Raw genomic sequence first — 23,330 nt, 5'->3', positions numbered from 1 at the left:
GTCAACTCTTGATATTAAAATCAAACAAGAAAGAAGCACACATTGAAAAAAAGAGGGGGAAAAAAACCTGGAAACTGCGTGGGAGTCTGCAAAAAAAACAGGTGAAACTACAGAGAGTGTAAAAGGAGAGGTGTGACTGTGAGTAAGTGATGCACTCGTGTAAAAATGGTTGCACCATCCACTTCACAATCTCTGATATTTATCCAGCTTTTTGTTCTTTAGAAGCCTGCACATTAGAATGTGACAGTTTTGCCACCACTGGTGGTTACAGACAGACAGACAGACAGACAGACAGACAGACAGACAGACAGACAGAACAATTCAACCTTGTGTGGAAGTGCAACAAATTATGAGGTTTAAATGGCAAATGTTGATAGATTTAAAGGTAATGTGTGTGTGTGTGTGTGTGTGTGTGTGTGTGTGTGTGTGGATTCTAAGTCTGGATGTGAATAACACAGAATCTTGTGCATGTATGCTTTAAAAGTTCAGGCTTACAATGTTAAATACCCCTCAAAATAAACCAGAAGGCTTTATGGATTATTCTCCATGCTTTCATAAATATATAATACAGCTATTGTACTACATCATGATACAAGCTGTTTCAAGAAAGTGTATTAAACATTAAAGCCTTATTCACCTGAATGTATGAGCCCACACACTCCCACCCTCGCCCTGGATGCTTTTAAAGAAGAAGAACAAACTAGAGCAGTTACAGGATGTTACATCATGCTTGCACTATTAGACATTTGTGTGTCCATGCCAGTGTGCAACTGTGTGTAAAGGTGTTGGGGGGAAATGATAATGGGCTGAGAGGGTCAAGTGAAAGTACCAGACTAGGGTTTTGTGTGTGTGTGTGTGTGTGTGTGAGAGATTAAATACCTTATATCCAAGTATGACTCCATTTTTCTGAGCCCGAGGAAGAGAAGTCCATGTGAGTAGGATCTGGGTGGAACTCACTGCCTCAGCAGTCACATTAACTGGAGAGCCAGATGGAACTAGAGAACACACACACACACAGTGAGAGAGAGAGAGAGAGAGAGCTCAGTGCTACTTCACTCTCAAAAACCACCCTTTGATTTTATCTAAATCATCTCATCCCCTTCCTGCTCCATCTCTCCCTCAATCTTTAACATATTTAGGGCAGAGAGAGGTTTGTGCTGTTGGAAAAAACACCAGCAAACAGGGGTGAATCAGGTCTGTGGTGCTTTGTACCAGATTCTGCTGTGTTTGCAGCGACGGTGTTGCTCCAGGGCCCAGGTCCTATGGAGTTGTAGGCCTGTATCTGAACCTGGTACTGGGACCAGGGTTTCAGACCCTCTACGGTGGTCTCAGTGGTTCCACGAGCTCCGTCCACATCCTCGGTTCTGTCCTCCCCTTGCCCGTCTGTCCTCCACACCCGCAGCCGGTAGCCTACAGTCTCTGGGCTGCTGTTGAACTCAGACTCAGGAAGAGGCTGGACAGTAACAAAGGGGAGGGGGGCAGATCAGAGTTTTTGACTTTGACATGAACTCAGGTGAGGTGACAAAAACATATGGGTATAATTTAGGTTCTTATGAGTTATTTTGGTAGCGGGTTTCTGTCTGGGCTCGTGTCACTGAGGCAAAATGAGCAGAGCATTTTTCTTCATGCCGTACAGTAATATGATAATCCTGAAACATTACAAATATTTAAAAAAATATGACACAGTTCCACATAACTATCATCAAGTGGTACTATCATTGTATATATAACAATACTGTTTAATACAAACATATGTGTATTTCTGTATTATATGAAATATAAAGTGTCTTAATACTCCTTGGGTAGGAGTGTTTTCTTCAAACTGCATTTATTGACAATGTTTAGAGGGTTTAGGTTTAGATCTTAAGATTTTAAAGGTGCATTATGTAATAAATCTAAAGCAACTGGCCATAAAATCCTCCTAATATGTCACAGAGACTCAGGAATAATGTTCATATAACAAAGTGAACTCATCAACAACAACAGTGCAGCCAAAATATTTGCATTAAAAGAAATATTTTGCAGACTGCAAATCATGTTTTGGCATGTGGCGCCACCTACCGCCATCTACCAATCATTGCAGTCAGTAGAGTCTCAGCTGCCGAGCAACTACGGGTTGCCAGTTACGTCAAAAAATTAACCTAAAAGACCTCTGTATTTTGAATTTGAATGTAGTTACCGTTTTTGGCCACATTCTTACATATGGCACCTTTAAGCCCGAGTAGGACCCTGTCACACATAAGCTGGACAAACAAATAAACAAACATAATATGTGAAGATTGTATACTTTTTATCCTCCAGTGGTTGCGAATAAAAACACAACCATCTTAATTTGTCCGGAGAGATGACGCTTGCTGGTATGACAGTGACAAAGTATGGTGTATGATGGCTTTGTACTGTGTATATTATGTATTGTATTTTCCGCTGTATATATTGTTAGACTACTGTCTTCCTGACAAATATTACATTTTCCTCTCCTCATAAAGAAACGTGGGTCCCAACAGTATAAGTGGCATCTCAAGGTTAAGTCTTGCGTATACTGTATAAAAAGACTCATAAGTGCAACTCATGAGAGAAAAGCATTTTTTTGCATTTTTTCAAGAATGTGTGATGTGTCAAACTCTAAATTAAATCCAAAAAAAAACTTTTTACAATTTTCTCTTCTTTGACATTTCCTCATCCTGGCGTCTCTGTCTCTCCAGTTTTTCTCCCGGCTTATTCACCCGCTGTCATCCTCTTTGACTTGTCTTTCTCATTTCCTGTCTCCTCCTGACTCTCACCTCATCTTCTCTGCCCGTGACCACCTATGTCATAACGCATCACTGCCGCATACATTTTTGTGTTCCCCGAAAAACCATTTTAGTTTGCTCACAGTATAGAATTCCACTGATGATTTTAAACAAGTCTGTACAGTGCTTGCTCTGTGCTGTGAAACATATAAGTAAGTAAGACACCCAGTCATTTTAAATACCCCAGTGATTTAGCTCAGCTGAGCATTTAGGAGCCATAATACAGAATGTCACATTAGCTTTATTATCCTTAATATGCAGCTTAGAATAATAGCCTTAGCTAAAACCTTTGTGATGGTTCCACTACAGCAGAAAACCTAGCACACTGTAGCTCAGGCTGGGCACTAACATGCAGGTAAAATCCCATTAGCATGCTGCATAGGTAGTGCACAGTGCCTCAGTGTCTGTGTCTGATTTGACAGGCTCTTTTTCTCATTCCAGCTCTTAAATGGAAAATACTCTGCCCTCCATTTATGTTATAATAGAAGGGGGGAAGGGGGATGAACGGAGGGCAGGAACAAGAGTGAAAAAGAAAAGACAGTGAGGGGGAAATTATATTGCAGTTTGTGCTGCTCGTGGTCCGCAGGGTGAATGGGAAATGTGACAGATTAGTTTTAGCAGTGATAACCAGGAGAGACACTGATTATAGGCTGTCATCCACTCAAGCTGTTCGGTCCTGCTGCTGGTGAGCACACATGTATGCACATATGCACACACACACACACACAGAGCAAAGAAAATCCCCCATCAGTCAAATAAGCACAGTTTCAAGCTGTGTAACGGGGCAAAGTAAGTTTCTCTCTGTGTTTTTTTTTTTAGTACCTTCCAGCTGAAGCGCAGGCTGGTCTGTGTAGCAGATAGCAGGGTGAGGTTGGAGGGATAAGTGTCAGGGGCTGCCTGTAGCGTCTGAATTAGCCTGGAGGGGGCGCTCATAGGACTGGCCCCGACAATGTTCACTTGTTGCATCCGGAACCTGGTGGAGAAAAAAATAAATAAATGTAAAAGTCCATTTTGATTCAGTTTAATTTTGCTTATTTGATATTTTGTCATGGAAACTGTTGTCTAGTGTGACTTTACGAGGAGGATCCAAAGTCTGAAAAAAATACATATCAATTAGGAACTTACTTCTACAAAACACTTGCTTCTACTGTAGATGAATGTTAAAGTTATTGAAATTGTTTAGTAAAATGAGCTCTGTGTTCTGACACTGATTACTGATGAAGAGCGCTTGGCAAGTTTCAGTTGTCTGAAATTACATCTAAGAGAAATCACTGTTTGCCTTTTGAATAAATCTCTTAAATCACTTTATCCAAACAGGAGCCAGAACTCCACTTAGCGGCAGTCGAGTCGTCTCTGCTTGTGAGGTTACGCCGTTTGTCTGTGAATAAATGGCTCCTTTACTAAATGCATTAATGAGGGTGTTTCGCCCAAAAAAGACACAACTGACTAACTTTTTAAGAAACCCCTATCAACCAGAAGGTTTCATGTTGTGTGTTTGGGGCTGTTGCTTGAAACACAGTTGTTTTTAACCAAGTCACATGTAGGGCTTCTGTCGTGCTTGTCACTAATAAGCAACCAAAACCAAGGACCTGCTGAGATGACTGAAGACGGCAGTCAAAAGGACATCAAGTTGGACATTTAAGTCCATTTTTATGGTATTTTGGTAGTAAAACCCAAAGCAATAGAGTAGAGCTGCATCCAAGGATTATTTTCATAACAAATTATCAGTTGATTATTTTCTTGATTAATCAAACAGTTGCTCAGTTCAGTTGTCTTCACAATGTTCTGTCTTGTCCACAAACCGACATTGTTCACGCGTAATGATTTCTTTGTTAAAGCTCACACAGAGTGGTCCTGTTGCACATATATGTTAGTTATGGAGGTCTACTTACATACATTAACTTGATTTATGGTCGAAAACCTCCTAGTTGCTGTAAACGAGCCGATAGAAATCCTCTTTTCTGACGCTGTTGCCCAGCCGCGATATTTCAGACTCAACTCTCACACCCAGAAGACAGAGTCTTGTGATTGGCCAGTACCCGGAAGTGACATATTCAGCACACCAGCTCTCAGAAGTGCAGCTTCCCCCTCTGGAACGGTGGATGCACTGCTACTCATTATCAAAACATTGTTTTAACAATGTTTAAAAATAGCTTCTTCACGACTCCCCGCCGCAGTCCCTTTTATGACTTTGACCCGGAGTCAGAAGACACTGTCGCTCGTGAAACACCTCCACAACGGACGTTCTTCTTCTTCTGCGGTTCAATGTACGCAACCGGATGTGCCCAGACTAGTGCCCGGAGCAGGAGGATCTGCTGTTCCGGAGAACCGCTGTTTACGTAACCGGACCGGGTTTTTTCAGAGATCTCGCTGAGCCCGAGATTACAGTAAAACACAGCGTTGTCAGCAGTGGCTGAACTGTTTGTTTAGAACCTTCAGGGCTTCTTAAACAAGGTAAGGATGCAGATACACACCAAAAAACATCCGGTCTAGGTCCGCTTTAAATGGAGCAAATCAGCAAACCACTTACTTATCGGACAAGCATTCAAAACACCAACAGGTTTACAAGAAATCCACTGGGAAGACCTGACACTTCTCATGATAACATTTGTGATATTTGAGATTTTTGCTCTCTAATAAAAAAAAAAGTTCCTCAGTGGCATCCTTGAAGTGTGACTCTAGTGAGAGGACTTCTGAAAAGGCTGTTGAATTGCATTAATTCAAATTTCAGCCTCAGAAAGTAAAGGACATAATAATGCCGACCTCTTGACACACAGATACACAGCCACAAGAGAGCATTTTTTACTTTTGTTACTTGTCAATCCATCCATGCTTCAGCGTGGGTGTGAATGACACAAAAAAAAAAAAAGTGTGAGTGCGCCGAGTGCATGTGAGAGACTCCACATCTATGAGCTCTCGTCCCTGCATTGGGAGACTGAGAGTGCGGTATAAAGAGGAACTTAAAGCCGGGGATAAAAAGCACCGACAAGTGCATCACTTCATCTAATGTCCCAGTGGTGTCGCTTGTCACAACATAATCCCTGTGAGTGTGCACACACACCGCAATCCTATTACAAATGAAGACGAAGATACAAAGAGCAAGTGGCAGAGATAGACAGATAGACTGACAAATACAGCAGATAGATAGACATATAGATAGAGAAATGGAGAGGGAGAAGCTGTTCAGAGAGGCTATAGACCACATTTACTAAGTGCAGTCTCCCCTTGGCCCTTGAGCTGGGATTATAGAAACTCCTCATTTACTTTATTTCTTATTCTCCTCCTCTCTTATGCCTTTGTGTCTTCCCTTCCCCTCGACCCCGTCGTCCCCTCTCCTTCCTTTCAGCTAATTTTGGAGCTGGGTGTAAAGTGGAGGTGTAGTGTAGGATCTGCATGTAGCAGCCGTGAAGGTGCTGACAAACGGAAAAAAAATCTCTGATGGAAACGTCTCTCTGCGTGTCTGTGTGATTTATCTACCGTCACCTGAGTGCTGCAATACTGCAGAAACTGGAGGAGTGTTCGACGAGTGCGTGAGAAAGAGTTTGGGTGGCTGTGGTGTGATGTGACGACGCTGCTGTGCTTGCTGCTTACCTGTACTGAGTGAACGGAGTGAGGTCAGGGATCTCCAGTGTGTCTGCTTCCGGTCGGTTGTCTTTCTGGTAGACAACTCTCCAGGTCTCCTCCTTCCCATCCTCCTTTACTACCTGTCCTTCCACAATCCATCGTGATATTTCCGTCTTTCCGTTGGGACCCGGCCGGAACAGCAGCGTTGCTGTCCGAGGGCTGATGTTGGAGATGACTAAATTGGACGGTGCTCCGGGAAGTTCTACGAGCAGAAAACAAAACAAAACAAGATAAGAAATCTTTGAGAATTTCGCAGCAGGGAGGTCACCATCATATTTCAGACGATAAATAAACAATTTATGACCAAAATCTGTCGGATTGTTGCTCACGCAGTAATGCTATTTATGAGGTTTTTGCACTACATTATTTATGTTTCTATAGTATGATACAAATTATTTGAGATACAAACCACCTCTGTTGCTGGTGCTACAGAAACAAGGTGGACAAAAAAAACAAACACAGAACAAACACTGCACCATCACAGTGTGGTGGATTTTCAAAGGGAGAGAACAAAACAAATACAGTGTGTGACTTTTCCACGAACAGATAAAAATACATATAATCTGACAAAAGTGTCAAACATGACTCATTAGATAAAATAACAAAAAGGATGGAACTAATGTCGTAACAATGACTTAATTATAAAATAGCAGGAGTGAGACAAGATTGCCTCTAATACTTTCTTTTTCTATTATAACGACTAAAAGATTGGCCAAAGAGAAACAAAAAATGTAATTTTACGAGAGCACAGGCACTTATGCTACAGCTGCATCTCTCGCTCTGTCAGAGCAATTTATTTCCTATTTCTGAGGTTGGCAATACAATACAGTGGGATAAATCTGAACGCTAGTGGAGGCGAGAGGTGAATTAAATGCACAGTCCACTAAAGTCCATTTAAAGCCTATAAATGTCTGAGTAGACTGCGAGCCTCATAAATTATCTTTGACCCATTCTTATCCTAACATTGTTCCACCTCTGTGGAAATAATGAGTGACAGGAAACAGGTAATGCTGCTGAACAGCCTGAGAAGCACGACTGCTTAGAGAGGAGAGAAAATCATCTCCTTGTTTAGGCTGCAGCCCAAATCTGATTTTTAAGCATACCCAAATTGTACCTAGCTTGATATTTTGGCAGTTTGGACAGCTAAAAAAAAACACATAATATCTTTTCTAAACCACATATGGAGGTGTGTTTGAATGGGATTCTGATCTGATTTTTACAGATCTGTTTCAATCTGAACGTCTAGGCCGCTCAGATAGGATTTCGAAGCGTAAGCATTTATGTCATCCCTTTTGTTAAAGGTGCATTGTGTAATAAATCTAAAGCAACTGGCCATAAAATCCTCCTAATATGTCACAGAGACTCAGGAATAATGTTCATATAACAAACTGAACTCACCAACAACAACAGTACAGACAAAATATTTGCCTTAAAAAAAATATTTTGCAGACTGCAAATCATGTTTACGTTTTGAAATCATGTTTTGGCATGTGGCGCCACCTACCGCTGTCTACCAATCATTGCAGTCAGTAGAGTCTCAGCTGCAGAGCAACCATGGGTTGCCAGTTACGTCAAAAAACGAAACCTAACAGACCTCGGTATTTTGAATTTGAATGTAGTAACCGTTTTTGGCCACATTCTTACATATGGCACCTTTAATTTTGTTCAGACTACTTGTTTTTCCAGGGCAGGGCAAACGCACTTGCATGATATAATGTGAACAGTCGGTCAGGAAGATCCGATTCTGATCGGATATGCTTACAAATCTGATTTGATCTGCAGTCAATGCCGAAATGTTCTGTATCATCATAATGTAAGTGTGATCAATAGAAATGTAAACCTCAAGTTTGAACACAAACATAATGAACATGGGCTTAAACACTTTGTCACCTGTGTTTTACATTCCAGCACTTGATATTTTTACAGTTCGATCCAATGGATCCAGAATACTTTCTGGATTTGTATTGAACTTTACCTGCTTATAGCTATTATCATCCTAGATATGCAGTTTTGCTGCTATTGAATATTGAATTATTTTTGGTGATATCATCAGTGGGTAGATTCTTACCAAAAATGTAATGGGAACGTACTCGGGTGATCACAAAATATACAGATTGATCCATCAAAAATTGTAGACAGGAAAATGCAAAAAGAAGCATAAACATACGCAAGAGGAAAACTGAACCTCCTTGGCAGAGGTAATTAGAGAGAAACTGTCTTCCCCCAAAGGCAAATGTTACTTACATTAAAACATTACTTGAGTAACAACTAATTTATCTTACAGTTTATAGAAAATCATCTAACAACAGCATCATTGTTGTCGCCATTTCTTGGCACGAGCAGCTAATTTGAACCTCTATAGCGTGCAAACTGAATTCAGTCGACAACAAGCAAGAGAATTAATGGTGTTGATGATTTTTGTTCCTTTGGGGTTAAAGCTGAATTCCTCACACAGGAATAATAAGCTTTGTATGAACATATCATCAACCCAAATATAATATTTATTCAAAAAAAGTTATAAAGCTCCTTCTTTCAGGTGCCATAAACACACATAGTTTCTTCCCTGACAGCTGTTGGAATGTATTGACAGCGATTTGGCAGAAAACTCGTGAAATTCTGGCTGAAAAAGCTGAAATCAGGTTTTTATTTTTACTTGATTGTTTTTATAACTTCAGGTCCAAACAAATTCAAAAAGATGACAGCTTGCTTCCATTAATGACATTTACATAATTAAAAAGCAACCACAAAAACCACTTGGCTCTTTCCTGTCCCTTGACTGAGCACTTTTCATCCACTTCTCTTGACTGTGTTTGGTTAATGCGCTGCATCTCTGGATGGTGTAAGTGCTGTAATCCATCGATTTGTGCTGCGTGCACCACAGACATCATATTCCCTCAACATGGCAGAATACAAATCTGTAAAGCAGATGTGTTGCATCGAATGCCGTCTTTAGTAACACATCAGAGCACCGGAGCACATCAGAGCGATTTTGTAGAACACCTCAGGGGGTTTCACTGCAACAGGACTACAGCATATACCATGACTGGATTCAGTTAGTATGGAAACAAGGCGACGCTTATTCCAGATCCAGTGAAGTTCATGTGCGCAACAAAAGACAAATTATAGCTATCAGCCACCACGGCTCTCTAAGAGCATGCAGCCAACTTGTAAAGGCTGTAATGTGGAAATGTTGATATCAGCTGCCTTGCTCAGATGAATGACAAAATTCTCTCAACTCCATGAATACATGAATAAATAAACAAGACAAGAATCTATGCTCAGTGGATCTCTCTTGTTTCCTCTCTCCAACACTCTCTGCTCATTCTTTTTTTCTCCTTTTCTTCTAATCTTCATTTCTCTGTCTTTCCCTCACTCTTTTGCTTTCATGAATTAATAAACCGACCTCTGAATCTAAAAAGCTGTCTGTATCCATCTTTCGTTCACTTTTTTCTTTTGCTTTTATTCATAAATTAGTAATCACAAAATGTTAAAGCAAGAAATTCTGCTGCATTAGGGGAATTTTCCCCCCTTCCTTCCACCTCAATTGCCTCCCTGCCAGTCTGCCCAGACTTTGTTCTTCTGTTCTTTAGAGATTGCATATTTTTTTGTGTGTGTGTTACCCTGTTCTTCGCTCATTATGTTTCACTATCTGTTCTTCCTTCTTCACTTCTGTTCTTTGACAGCCTCTTTGCCCTCTCTCTTTCTCTCCAGTTCTTGCATCTACCCACTTAGTCATTTGCAGTTAATCACAACTAATGATGATTGCAACTTGGCCTTGGTCCAGTCTTACAAACTCATCGTGCATTCACCGGCGTGGTGTTCACGTGATAAACACACACACAGAGAGCACATTACAGGGCTCTGTAAAATGCTGTAAATGAGTAAACTCCGTTGTGTGTGTGTCTGTGTATGTGTGCGATGGTTGTGTGGGTGATGATTCATGGATGCACAGTAACAGCCACTTATCAGCCTGAGGAAAGACAATGGCATCATAAGAGCTCATCATTCATATTTAGTCTGCTACGAGCTCACACGCACAGAACAAGTGGGAATCTGTTTTAACATCACTGTCACCACGTCTGCGAAGGTTCTCGGCCGTTCAGGGTCAGAGTCGTCCTCAGTCCGGACTGAAGACGTTTCACATGTCCACATGTCGTGTGCCTATGCGTTTATGTTACCTGGTGGGACTCCGGTAGAGACAGTGGAGGACGTGACGGCGCCCCGTCCCGCGGCAGTGAGCGCTGCCAGCTGTATCGTGTACATGGTTGTGGAGGTGAGGCCCGTCAGCTGGTACTGCAGGGTGGAGTTGGAAAGAGAGTGCTCCTTGCGGCTGGACTCTACGTCAGACACTTGCCACCACAGCACATAGCCTGTGTGGAGTAGAGCACGTGCGGAGTTAATAAGGCTGTACATAGACACACAAATATTTACACAGTCACTCACACACACATTAGAGAGATTTTATGCTGCTTTTCACTCTATTGCAGTGATTATGTTCACTTTGTGGAGTACTGATTGCAAGTCAGTGAATAAAATCATCCACCTTAATACCACTGTGTGTGTGTGTGTTTGTTTCCTCTTTTTTCTGACATAAACACTGACCATTAGTCTGTATGGAAGACCTAAACCTGGTCCTAATAAGGCAGAACCTCATTTATGAGTAACTGGTTACGTTTAGGCTCTCAGGCCACATCCAGACGGAAAAGGCATAAAATCATTTTCTTTGCATTGTTTCAGGAAATGTCTCCGCCTACAGGAAACCCCCCGGAACGACTCAAAACGCTGTAGTGCATATGACAGGACTGTAAGTTGTGCTGTGACGTTACACTAGCGTCAGATCTACCGACTCTCTGACATAAACCTAAATACTTTATGAGAAGAAAATGCACAATCCTGCCTCACAAGTGAGATCCATGTAACTGGATTTACTGCGGGCGTGGAGTCGGACACACACACACACACAAACAGCGGTGTGAGCAGCGCGCACACACACACGGCGAGAATGAGCTGTGGATGTTGGTGTAGCAGACTGTGTGTATGGAACAATCACTGATCTGTTTTCCTTTATTCAAGTAAAGGAAGGTTTTGTTTTCTCCTCTCTTTATTTTTTCGAGCTGTGTGAAATCTCGAAAGACAGCACGTGTTCTAGTGATATTTCTAGTGTCTTTTCAGACTGACTTTAGTTACTTTTCATTGACAGTAGTTGGTAAGAGTGTCAAACAATCTCCAAACACTAGATAATGAATGACAGCGCAAGAGAGAGCTGGGAATTTAACTTAATTGTGCTCCTAAAGTAGTGAATTTGAGTTAATTTTAAGTGACTTTTATTTTTGTAAATATCTTTTTATTTAGAAAAGCAGATTTCCATCACATACAATAATCACAAACTTAGACGTTCCAGATCTTAGTAAAGGATGGAGCCAGAAAGTTCTGATGACTTTATCCATATTGCCCTTCTAAGGGGCGTTGCTCTATCCAGTTTATATAATACATCCATGGGCTGAGGTGATAGTTTGCGTGAAGTCGACAGTCTACCAGCTACTGATTGGTCAGGGTGCTGTCACAGGAAGAGGCATGAGCAAGACGTCCGGCACAAGAATCAAGCCGAACAATGCTGTAGATCAGTTAAAAATACCAAACAATCCTAAAAATGTGGGTTAATCTCCAACATTTACCAAGGAAATGTCATCATTTAACAGAGAAGTCTGGTGTATTTAACGACAGCACTGCCAAAAGCGGCGATCGAGACCGGCGAGCCGCATCACGACCCCTGGTGCTGTATTTCAGTCCAGTGACTGTGTCAGATGGAGTCTGTGCTCTGGTCATGAAGGGAGTGCTGAACAAATCTTTTTAATTAACTGATTCTAATGACTTTACAAGTACTTGTCACTAGTTATAAAACAGTCATGGCAGTTTTATGCAGCCGTGCTGTGATGACTCCGCCCATGTTGACGAGGTGTTATATTGTAATGGAAACACATGATACATGTTGACATATTTTGTTTGGCTTTAATATTCAATTTCTCTGAAATTAAATCAGCTATATGAACAAAATTGCTGTTGCCATTAAATTAAAACATCTGCTTTAACCTCGTAGTTTTACACTCAACGCTCAATTTAGTTTTGATCTCATGCATACACGCATACACGCACACACGCACACACACAACTACATACACAGAGCCAAAAGGCAGGGAGGGAGAGCAGAAGGAGTAACTACAGTCAAAATCCCTGTCTGTCCCTTCGCATCTTCACAGTCATGCATCACACTCCACCACTTTAAAACGTGTGTGTGACTGTGTGTAATAGAGAGAAGCCACTTGTGTGGAAAGCCCTGGAGAGAGTGAATGGTCCCTCATCTGTCTCCTTGCTCGCCAGGTGCTGGATGAAAAGCAGGTTGAGGAGAAAGGAGTAAATGTGCAAGGTGACCTTGATTGAAAAACAATTTTCCCACTCCTGAGTGTGAAATGTGACTGAAAAGGCCCTGCAGCCTTGTGCTGCTTGATAATGGCCTTGTTGAGTAAGAGCCTGATGTGCAGCCCCATGTCATCAAACAGACTAATGCACACATGCACGTTGTCAGGTAATGGCTTAAAGATTTACCATTTTATAATTTTCAACTAGCTTTATGTCTTTGTAATGTTTGCAGTGCATCTAAATGAGAAATGCTTGCCTCCCCTCCATGTTTACCTCTGAGATACTCTTGTACTTATACCGTTAAAGTTGTTTTCTCACCAGTAATGATGCCGTTCTTGTCTTCAGGCTCCGCCCAGCTGACTCTGAGTGATGTGTCTAAGATTTCAGTGAAGCTCAGGTGACGAACAGGTCCAGGTGCTTTGAAAAGAGAAAGAGAATACCAATATTGAGGGATTTGGACAGACACTTGTTTGCTTCTTCTTTGAGTGGTGGTTCTTCAACCTTTTGAGTTGGACATTCAATTTTAACCTCTAAATTATGCGCATTTCTGCTTATTTCCAGAGGGAAACAACAGGGGAGAAGTGAAGCAAAGGGCCGAGGCTGAATTCAACCTAAGCTGAGAATGCATGAAAGATCTGATATTTCAAAATACCACAATTGCACAGTAAATATCAAGATAAATCCAAAAGGCAAATCATACTCACATATTCATGCCATGTAATGTTGTCTTTCAGTATTGTAAATAAATGTACACACTACATCTATGTGTGTAGGTATGGATACACGTAGTAAATGCATTCTGTGTTCATTTTTAACAAGGGCGCACTTGTTTATAGGACTTTAAAAATGCTAATTAAAAAGCAACAAAGAAAACTATAAAGTACCACTTGAAGACCTGATTAATTGTGAAGTTTCATTAAAAAAAAAAATGGCAAAGCTTTTTCTGATTTGCTTCAGAAAGACAATTATTGCAGAGAGAAATGACACAAACTAATCACCCTATTTCCCACACTTAACAAATTATCCCGGCACACTATTACCGGCTGGTATTCAACTTCACATACCACGTCTTAACCACCACACACATTATTCAGAGACACACGTGCCTGTGTTTTCATTTCATCCATGGCTCCATAACCCCTCACTCTGCAGCGCAATTAAGATATTCTTTGGAGACATTCAATAACATTGACACACGTATACATATACACACATTCCTGTTTAACCAACGGAGGACTAATATCGTCCAACTGTGGACCACTATTGCTGTTTTTTCCATTATGGTATGGTTCAGTTTTTGGAACAGTAAAGCCCTGGGTCAGGCTTGTGTTTCGGGTGTGGACTGTGCACAAAGTGCTGCGCAGTGTGACGTCGCATCGGTGCAACGACCACGAAAAGATGACATTGAACGTGACACAACAGGCAACAATGGAGGACATAAAACAGCTCAGTTTCTGTCACCCTATCAGTGACCGTACTGTACCATTTTACTCTGGTACCCCAAGGGAAATGGAACGGTTGTGGACTGTTATTTTGGTACTATTCCTAATGGAAAAGCAAAAGAAAACAACAGATACCGTACCGAACTGAACCATGCCACTCTTTCACGGCTTAAGTACAGAGAAGAAATTCCAAATTTTTAATTAAATCTGCAGTTCTGTTTGCAGCAGGGCATTTTTACAGTCTCACGTTCACATGTATTAACCTTCAAATTTCAGTGAGATTTGGTGAGACACACCAAATGTATTTGTTAGGGTCCTTGCAGTTGGAGTTCATCATGTCTGAACACACAAATGCAAAATCTGAGAGTAACATGTTAACAATGTGAGGGATTTAGCCAGACACTTCTTCTTTGAGTTGTGTTTCTTCGACCTTTTGAGTTGGACATTACATTTTTACCTCTAAATTATGCGTATTTCTGCTTAAGATACAGAGTAAAAGAACAGGGGAGACATGAAGCAAAGGGCCAAGGCTGAATTCAGCCTCAGCTGCTGCTGTAATGATGTTTGTGGTATGGTCTTAACCAGGTGTGCTACCGGGGTGGACCCACAACTTCAAACATTAAGCAGTTCACTAACAACCTGAGACATTTGTCGGACACTAATGAGCAGTATTTGTTTGAGTCTTCACTTTTGGCTTCAAATTCAGTGAACCTCATAAAAATTAAACATCAGAAATTCTGAAACATTTCTCTAACAAGCTGAGCTACTTGCTGACCTCTGGCAGACCATGGTAGCCACTTGGAAAGTCACTGGAATAACACGATCATTTGGAAGTTTCAAGGTTTCATAGGCTACGAGGACTAGACTCCTGTGAAATAAAATGCATCCAATATACAAAAGGACAAACTCATCATCTTATATAAATAATGTGTCTAGTAAAATCAGTCATAGGTTCCTTAGGTTTTGCAGCATTTTTTGAGGACCAGCTCTGTAAATAACTATTGCAGGACAATAAAAAGAAGGGCAGAGAGTCTGAGCAGATAGTCCTTTGTAAGACAATTTCTTGGATGTTTTTAAGTCGTGACTTGACATCCTCATAAGGTACAGTGGATGTTAGAGCCATAGTGAAGACTGTAGAAAGTTTGGAGAAAAGCTACCAAGAAGGGGAATTGCTGATGTGGTAGGTTTGTATGTGACTACAGCAGTGCTGGCTCTGAAAGCCTGCTGAGACTCTTCATACTGTGAAGAAGTGTAGATAAGAAACAGGGTTTGGGGAATGAGTTGTTAAAATATCTTCTTCAGGCCGCAGAGGCAGCGCTGAGTATAACTGTAAGGTCTGCAGGTTAAGGTTAACGTGACTTCAAGGTCCCCTTCTGGATAAAATGAATACCAATACAAGTTTGAGGCTCACAGTTTGTAAGAACACTACAGCAGAGCATCTCTTTTAAGAGACTGCAACGACTCGCAATCATTTGGACCAGTGTTTCTCAACCCTGGTCCTCGACCCACTGTCCTGCATGTTTTAGATGTTTGCCTCCTCCAACACACCTCATTTAAATAGTCCCGAGGACCAGGAATCTCATCTCTGGCCTCAAACTCCAAATGACCTGGAGGCCAGTCTAGTCTGGTTAGGAGGGGATCAGCCAAGTGAAAAAAGCCTGAAAAAAATGACTATTTAGTCATCAGAAATATAAATTCTATCTTGATAATACATCATAATGTTGGAATTAAAAATAAATAAATAAAATATTTACGATGATATTGTTCCATGTACAAAACAAAAAAATATATATATTTATGATGCAAAAACAGACAGAAATACAATGGAATCAAAAATCAAAATAACACGTGAACAACTGCACAATTAAACAATTAAAACACTAGACAGGTGTATGTTGAATTTAATCATGTGACATATATAACCTAATACATTATTATTATTATTATTATTATTATTATTATTATTATTATTAAAAATATTATACAGTTGGTCAGTTTGGGCCAGTTTTCATTATAATTTGAAAATAAGTGTAAGGCAACACCTCGTCTTAAAGAGCCCATATTATACCCTATTACCCCAAGTTAAACTAGTTCCTGATGCCCTAATGAACATGTCTGTGTCATGCTTTAGTCATAATATCATAAGGATGAAGCACAATAGCAGTTCAATAACTCTGCCAAAACAGCCCTTTTCAGAATGCTCGGTTTTGTGCCTGGTCATTTACATGTGAATGAGACCCAGGTAAACACACATCCACTGCTTCCAGGGGAGTGTCGATCTAACTTACTATCCACAGCCATACTGTCGCCACTTATCAACTATGGTCATGCACCGTCGTCACAACCCCCGCTCCATATACCCCATAGTAATGTCCGTTTACCCGTTGTTACTGCGTTTCACCGTAACGCATAGAGTGAACACGATTTTGGCTTCTCGCGATCATAAAAACATCAGAATCGAAGAAAAACGATTAATGCGCCGCGCGGCTCGGCGTGTATGTAAATTCCTATGCTAGAAAAACACCTTGAATGCACCAGTGTTACTGCAGCTACAAGTGACGTGTGTGGATCAATAATGAGGAGAGAACGTGGAAACACGACAGAAAGGTAGCCTTTGGTTGAGAAGAAAGGTAGGACAACATCTACAGCTTTCTGCAGTGCTTTCAAACGCGTGCTCTTCATATTATTGATCCACACATGTCACTCGCTAAAGGCCACATTACTGCAGCGGCACGTAACTGGTGCGTTCAAGGTGTTTTTCTAGCATAGGAATTTACATACACGATCAACAACAAAGGGCTTGTGAAGCTTGTGAACATTTTTTTCATAAATAAAATATATCCACTGGACACACAAATCCTCTGACGCTGGAAGTTTGTGTAAAACACTGTGGCCCACTGAGTCCCAAATATAAGTGCTAAAATGATTAAAAAGTTGATTTTGCACAATATGGGCCCTTTAAGCATAACCACTTATTGTATTTATGCCAGAAAAGGTCCCAAAGAGGTAACAAACACACACACACGCGCACACACACACACACCCACACACACAGAGAGAGAGAGCTATCATCAAGCAAGAATTACACCCGTCGTTAACCCTGCAACACACCCTGCTCCCAATCAATACCTGTCCACAGCTGTGTGTACATGTGCAACTGTGTGTTAATGTGTGTGTGTGTGTGTGTCCACTTGCCTTCTAATATTCCCTTTGCACTCGATAATTGCTGGTTGATAATAATTGCTTGTCTGTCTGCCCATAGGCTATTGTGTTTATTCGACGGTGCGACTGTGTGCATGTGTACTTGCAAATGGGAGCGGCCGCTGTTATGTGTATCCATGGAACAGTAAGCTATAAATGCCCGATTGCATGAAAACATATGAATCAATTCTCTGTAAAAAAAAAAAAAAAGAAAGAAAGAAAGAAAAAAGAAGAAAAAAAGGACACACTGGAGGAAAAATCAAGATGGGAGTGTAGAGGGGAACCTAAGAACAAAGAGATTAAAACAAAATGAAAAAAGTACGAGTCAGTTGTGTGCGTGCAGCTGTATTTCACACTGATAGAAACAGCTGGACTGAACACAGCACAAGTCAATACACTGACATTATTATTCACAGGAGAGGCTGACACGGTGTTCTCTGTGTCGTGTTATTCAAATTCAAGTGTGCGTGTGTACCGGTATTACTCGCTTTGTGAAGACCTTTTGGGAGAGTGAGGACAATTTGATCAATCGTCAATAAGCAAGAGTGATTTGTGTGCGGGGGAAAAAAAAAGGGGACTGGATTACTGTATGCAGATGAAATCAAAGATTGGTACTCACTGTCCTCGTGCGTCTGCAGCAGGGTGGGCGCGCTGCGAGGGCCGTCCCCTGGTGTGGTGAAGCAGAGGGTGGTGCCGAAGTACCAGGTGAATTTCTTGAGTCCACTGACCAACCCTGTGTGGCGCGAGCCTGGATAGTCCGGCGTGATCGTCACTATAATAACATCGTCAGGAGACTGCTCTGGCCAGATGAGAAGCTGTGTTCAGTGAGGAAAAAAATTATTAGCGTTGACATGTACATTACAAGTTACAAATAAATATTCATTATTCATTTTAGTCAAGCATTAGCCTCAGGCTGCTGAATCTAAATCTTATTATTCAGATTGTTTTTATGAGACAAAATCTATTTCTATAACAATATAGAATATAGTGGATGTTTTAAAATCGGGCTGATACACAAGGGGTTTTTTGTCATTTAATTTAAAAGCAACAAAGAGGATTCACACTATTTGCTCCAGGAAAACTTATCTGCATTAATGTGAGCAATTATATTATTATGTATAATTGTACCACTTAACACAGCTTTCTGCCAGTCATATCACTCATAACAGCCTCTGTGGACAAACATTCAGTTTGATTATCAGTCCAACATAATGCCAAATGTCTATTGAGAGAATGGATTCACATTTCGTGCTTTAGTGCTTTAAAAAAGCGGAAAAATGCAAACTAACACATTCATAATGAGAGATGAGCCATAGGCAACGCTGTGATAGGTACAATATGTAGAGTATAAAGGAATAACTGGCTGAAATGTTAAGCTTAGTTGTCACCAGAATGAAAGCAGAGTGTGTCAATGCAGAGGAAAAAACAAACAAACATCTGTTTACAGACCAGCGTCATATGGTAATTGGATTGAAAGTGTCTCTTCGACAGCATATTGTTGGTGGGTGTACATTAACATGTGTTTGTTATTGCTGCATTCCCAAAACAAGAATGCTATTTTCATCAGTTTATCTGTCAACATCAACCTGAATGTCTGATGTGTTGCAGCTCAAATTTTGAGCGTAATCTAGTTGATTTTGCTTTTTGTATTTTAGTTTATATTAAAAGTCCCATATTATACCCTATTTCTCCAAGTTAACCTAGTTCCCTGGTGTCCTAATGAACATGTCTGTGACATACTTTGGTCAAAAATACAATAAGGATGAAGCACCACAGCAGTTCAATCACCCTGACAAAACAGCCCTGTTCAGAACGCTGTGTTTACTAGTATCTCTTTAGGTCTACAAAAAAAAAAAAAAATCATCAGCCACAGATGCTACTGGGAGCTAACAGCAGTTAGCATTTGGAAAAGTGATCATTTGCAGGCTCAAGCAGGCACATTGAATTCATATATGAATCCACTGGACAGATAAATCCTCTGAGGCTGGAAGTTTGTGTAGCACTCTGTGCTGCACTGTGGAGCCAAATATAGAACTTTTCGCGGACTTCCGGTTTTCGGATACCGTTGCCCTCGCCAGCACTCTCGCATGTTTTAAGGACAAAGTGAAGCTCCGCGAGACAACAATTCCTGGATTTTAGCGCATTGTGACGTCCCAGTGAGCGCGGAAGTCAACATCGCGTGTTTCATCTCCTGTACTTCGACTGAGGACCACCACAAAAAACATGAGTGAGTCATCTTTTTTCCACACTGTAGCGACTGGTAGGGCCTCCAGAGTCCCAAATATAAGGATTTAAATGATACAAAAATTGATTTTGCATAATATGGGACCTTTAAAGTGATAACAATAACCAAGATGAGTCGGCCATAAGCTGTATTGAAGTGCAATTTCCTCTATATTGTCCCTATACAGTATATTTTCCCATGATTACTTTATATTGAAGTCTTTGAGAGGCACTGATATTAACCACACACAATAAAATGATAACATTCAGGTAGGAATGCTGTCACTGAACACAATCTGAAGTTAAGAGTATTATTAAGGGCTTTTAAAATAAATAAGTGACCACACTGGCCTGGTCAAGGAATATTAAGCATCACCTTTCCGTTTTACAACAACAAACTATTGCAAAGATGCTTGAGACCTATGGAAAAAAAAGAGTTGTACAGATATTTTCTGTCTCGACTATGTTTTAAATGGTTCCAAAAAGAGTTTTCTACAGCGACACATGTGGCAAACTACCACTCACTGCTTCAGTAACAGTGGGTCTAGCTGCGGTACATAGCAGCGAGCATAATGCCACATCTTTTTTTGGAATCACACCTGATACCAAAGCATATACATCAGTATGCAGAACATTGTAGGCAACAGAGGACGAGAGCAAGTCTTCTTTCTCACGTTAACATTATGATCTGTTATAAAAATGATTAATGCATGAATAATCTTACATAGACCCCCTTTAATAATTGCTTGCTTGTGTAACTCATTTCCAGTTATCACCAATTCAGTTCAATTTGATCTTTAATGTAATTTTAAGATTCAAATCTGGGGTATTATTCTCGGGGCCAAACAGGCTGGTGTGTTTAAAAAAAAAAAAAAATGCAGATTCTGTGGGATTTTTACACACAAAAGTGTGTATTTTCTCTGTTGAAGAGAAAGGCTCTACCGAGTATTAGTATGATGTTCTTAAAAGTACTCGGTGAGCAGTAAATAACAGTTGCATTCAGCCTGCTTTATTGAGCAATATAAAGGATTTACAGCTTCTCCTCTCATGTCTGAACTCTGACTGTGAATGTTTATGTGCTCTGGTGTTTTGGCATCCCTGGCCAAGTTACATATGTAGTGGATTTTTGTAATAAAAATAAGTGGAATACGACTCCTGCTGCAAACTTGCCTTTCAAACAAACCAATGAGCCTTTCTCTAACCGTTAATGCTGTAACTGCTACTTTTCAAGTCATTAAACTAAAAAATACTAAAGTGCATTTTGCGGAATATGTGAAAGTACTTCTGCAAAGTCAGCACTTCCCATTTTTTTTTTTGCATTAAGCTGTGCATGCGCCCTAGTGCTGACAAAAAAAAGAATCAGTTGATCATTCTGGCATCAAATTGACGTCCAATTTAATGTAGAATAAGTAAGTTGCTAAGCTTATTAACTTAAGAACATCCTGACAATCACAGGCAGCAGAAACCAGTCAAAAATACTACTGTCCTGCAATTAGGAAAAATCTGGTTATGCCCAGAGTCAGTAAGTGACTGCTTTTTCTTCTGCCCTGAAGGCCCCGCACTGCACCCAGTTTTTCATGGTAAAATAAGGTTTTCAAATGCAATTTATTATCAGCACAGTACATTTTGGGTGCAGTAAAAGAGTGCTGATCTGGCACCCTTCAGCATCTGATGCTCGTCCACTTTCAAAGGGAACTGGGTAGATTGGCTCTGCTGTTGCTATAGAAACATGTTGATTCTGAAGCAGAATTAAATGGATACCCAGAGTGTGGGCTGAAGATGACACACAGTACAGGGCTGGCCTGACCTGGGGCCGGAGAAAGTATAACACAATTTAAACTTTCTACCGTAACACACAATCAGCTGAGATACAGGGAAAAATACACTAGACTGGTAAGATATTTTTCTGAATATATACAGTATTTTGTGCACAGTTTATTTCAGAGGTGCGTCAAACTGGCAGACTTCCTCTTCATGAAAACAAAGGCACAGCTGCCAGCGAGGTGATGTATATAGAGAGAAGATAATACAAAACAAAAAAAAATCAATTTTTGATTATTATTATTAATAATAATCCATTTGGTTACAATTATCACATTATTACATTCAACATTAAATGGCATACATATACGCTTGTTAAAGCTACAGTTGTCCACATTATTGTTTACTTAAAGGTGCATTATGTAATAAATCTAAAGCAACTGGCCATAAAATCCTCCTAATATGTCACAGAGACTCAGGAATAATGTTCATATAACAAACTGAACTCACCAACAACAACAGTACAGCCAAAATATTTGCATTAAATAAAATCTTTTGCAGACTGCAAATCATGTTTATGTTTTGAAATCATGTTTTTGCATGTGGCGCCACCTACCGCCGTCTACCAATCATTGCAGTCAGTAGAGTCTCAGCTGCCGAGCAACCACAGGTTGCCAGTTACGTCAGAAAACGAAACCTTAAAAGACCTCGGTATTTTGAATTTGAATGTAGTAACCGTTTTTGGCCACATTCCTACATATGGCACCTTTCATTTTAGATTAATTTATCTGTTTTTGATATTAATAGATTCATTTTGCATCATAATGATGTTTTAATTGTGAAGTTTACATCGCTCCATATCAAAACAAGCACTTCCATCAATCCATTATCTACGGCTTTATCCTCCACCAGAGGGTCGCAGGGGGTGCTGTGCCTATCTCAGCTGACATAGGGCGATAGCGGGGTACACCCTGGACAGTTCGCCAGTCCATCACAGGGCCACATACAGAGACAAACAACGACTCACTCACAGACGGTCAATTTAGAGTGACCAATTTACCTAATCCCCATATTGCATGTTTTTTGACTGTGGGAGGAAGCCAGAGAACCCTTGCAGACATGCAAACTCTTTGCAGCAAGGCCCTTGTTCCAACTGGGGCTCCAACCCGGGAACCTGGGTCTTCTTGCTGCAAAGGCGAGAACGCTAACCACTACACCAACTGTGGGTCCCAAAACAAGCACTTTTACTTTGAAATTCGATGATTATATTTATCAAGATATTAAGGTGGAAGTTTTTGGCTTAAACTTAGACACAATGCAGTGGTGATTAACACATTCATACTGGGCCCATATACGCCTCGTCTTCACAACGCATTACTCTTTTCTTCCAGGAAATAGCTTTCACTCAATATCTCCAGCTAATATTCAACAGCAGGTGTCCTAATTATGACAGATGTATCTGTGTTCTTACCATCGTCTTCCCACAGCTGTGTCTTTATGACAGTCATCAACTGCTGGAGACACAAATTTTGTCTATTTCCCTATTTAATATATTTTATGATTGGTGATACGCGAGTCTGAAAGTTGTTTCACCTCTCATCTGAGAGATGTTTTCATTTCAGAAGAGAAACTTCTTCAGTAACCACAGGCAAGTCCAGTTGCCTTGCAGCATTCAGATCTGACATGACATGAATCATCGAATACAAACTGAGCTTTATACAATCTCTTCTGTACGCAGGACGAGACTTGAGAATTTAGAAAGAAAAGAGTCCATTAAGTAAAAAAAAAAGTCTGCAGTCTGTTCAGTAAAAAACAATTAATCTGTTCTTTATTGTGTGTTCTGAATAAACCTAATTCATGAGTCACGAAGCAT

At 40.5% G+C, this 23,330-nt stretch overlaps 1 protein-coding gene across 1 annotated transcript in view; it reads right to left on the bottom strand.

The window, feature by feature from the left end:
• Positions 1-23,330, bottom strand: part of sdk1a (sidekick cell adhesion molecule 1a) — a gene marked incomplete at both ends in the record, with an annotated part of 322,636 nt that overhangs the window by 45,819 nt on the left and 253,487 nt on the right. Inside the window, 7 exons of the mRNA XM_083909607.1 lie at positions 880-995; positions 1,213-1,453; positions 3,612-3,762; positions 6,381-6,615; positions 10,592-10,783; positions 13,149-13,247; positions 18,093-18,288. Coding sequence (XP_083765733.1) covers positions 880-995; positions 1,213-1,453; positions 3,612-3,762; positions 6,381-6,615; positions 10,592-10,783; positions 13,149-13,247; positions 18,093-18,288 — 1,230 coding nt within the window. The remainder of the gene's footprint in view (positions 1-879; positions 996-1,212; positions 1,454-3,611; positions 3,763-6,380; positions 6,616-10,591; positions 10,784-13,148; positions 13,248-18,092; positions 18,289-23,330) is intronic.

The sequence above is a fragment of the Microchirus variegatus genome, assembly GCF_963457635.1.
Source record: "Microchirus variegatus genome assembly, chromosome: 23".
Lineage (NCBI taxonomy): Eukaryota > Metazoa > Chordata > Actinopteri > Pleuronectiformes > Soleidae > Microchirus > Microchirus variegatus.
The sequence above is the reverse complement of the archived record's forward strand: the minus strand, read 5'-3'. Positions and strand labels throughout refer to the sequence as shown.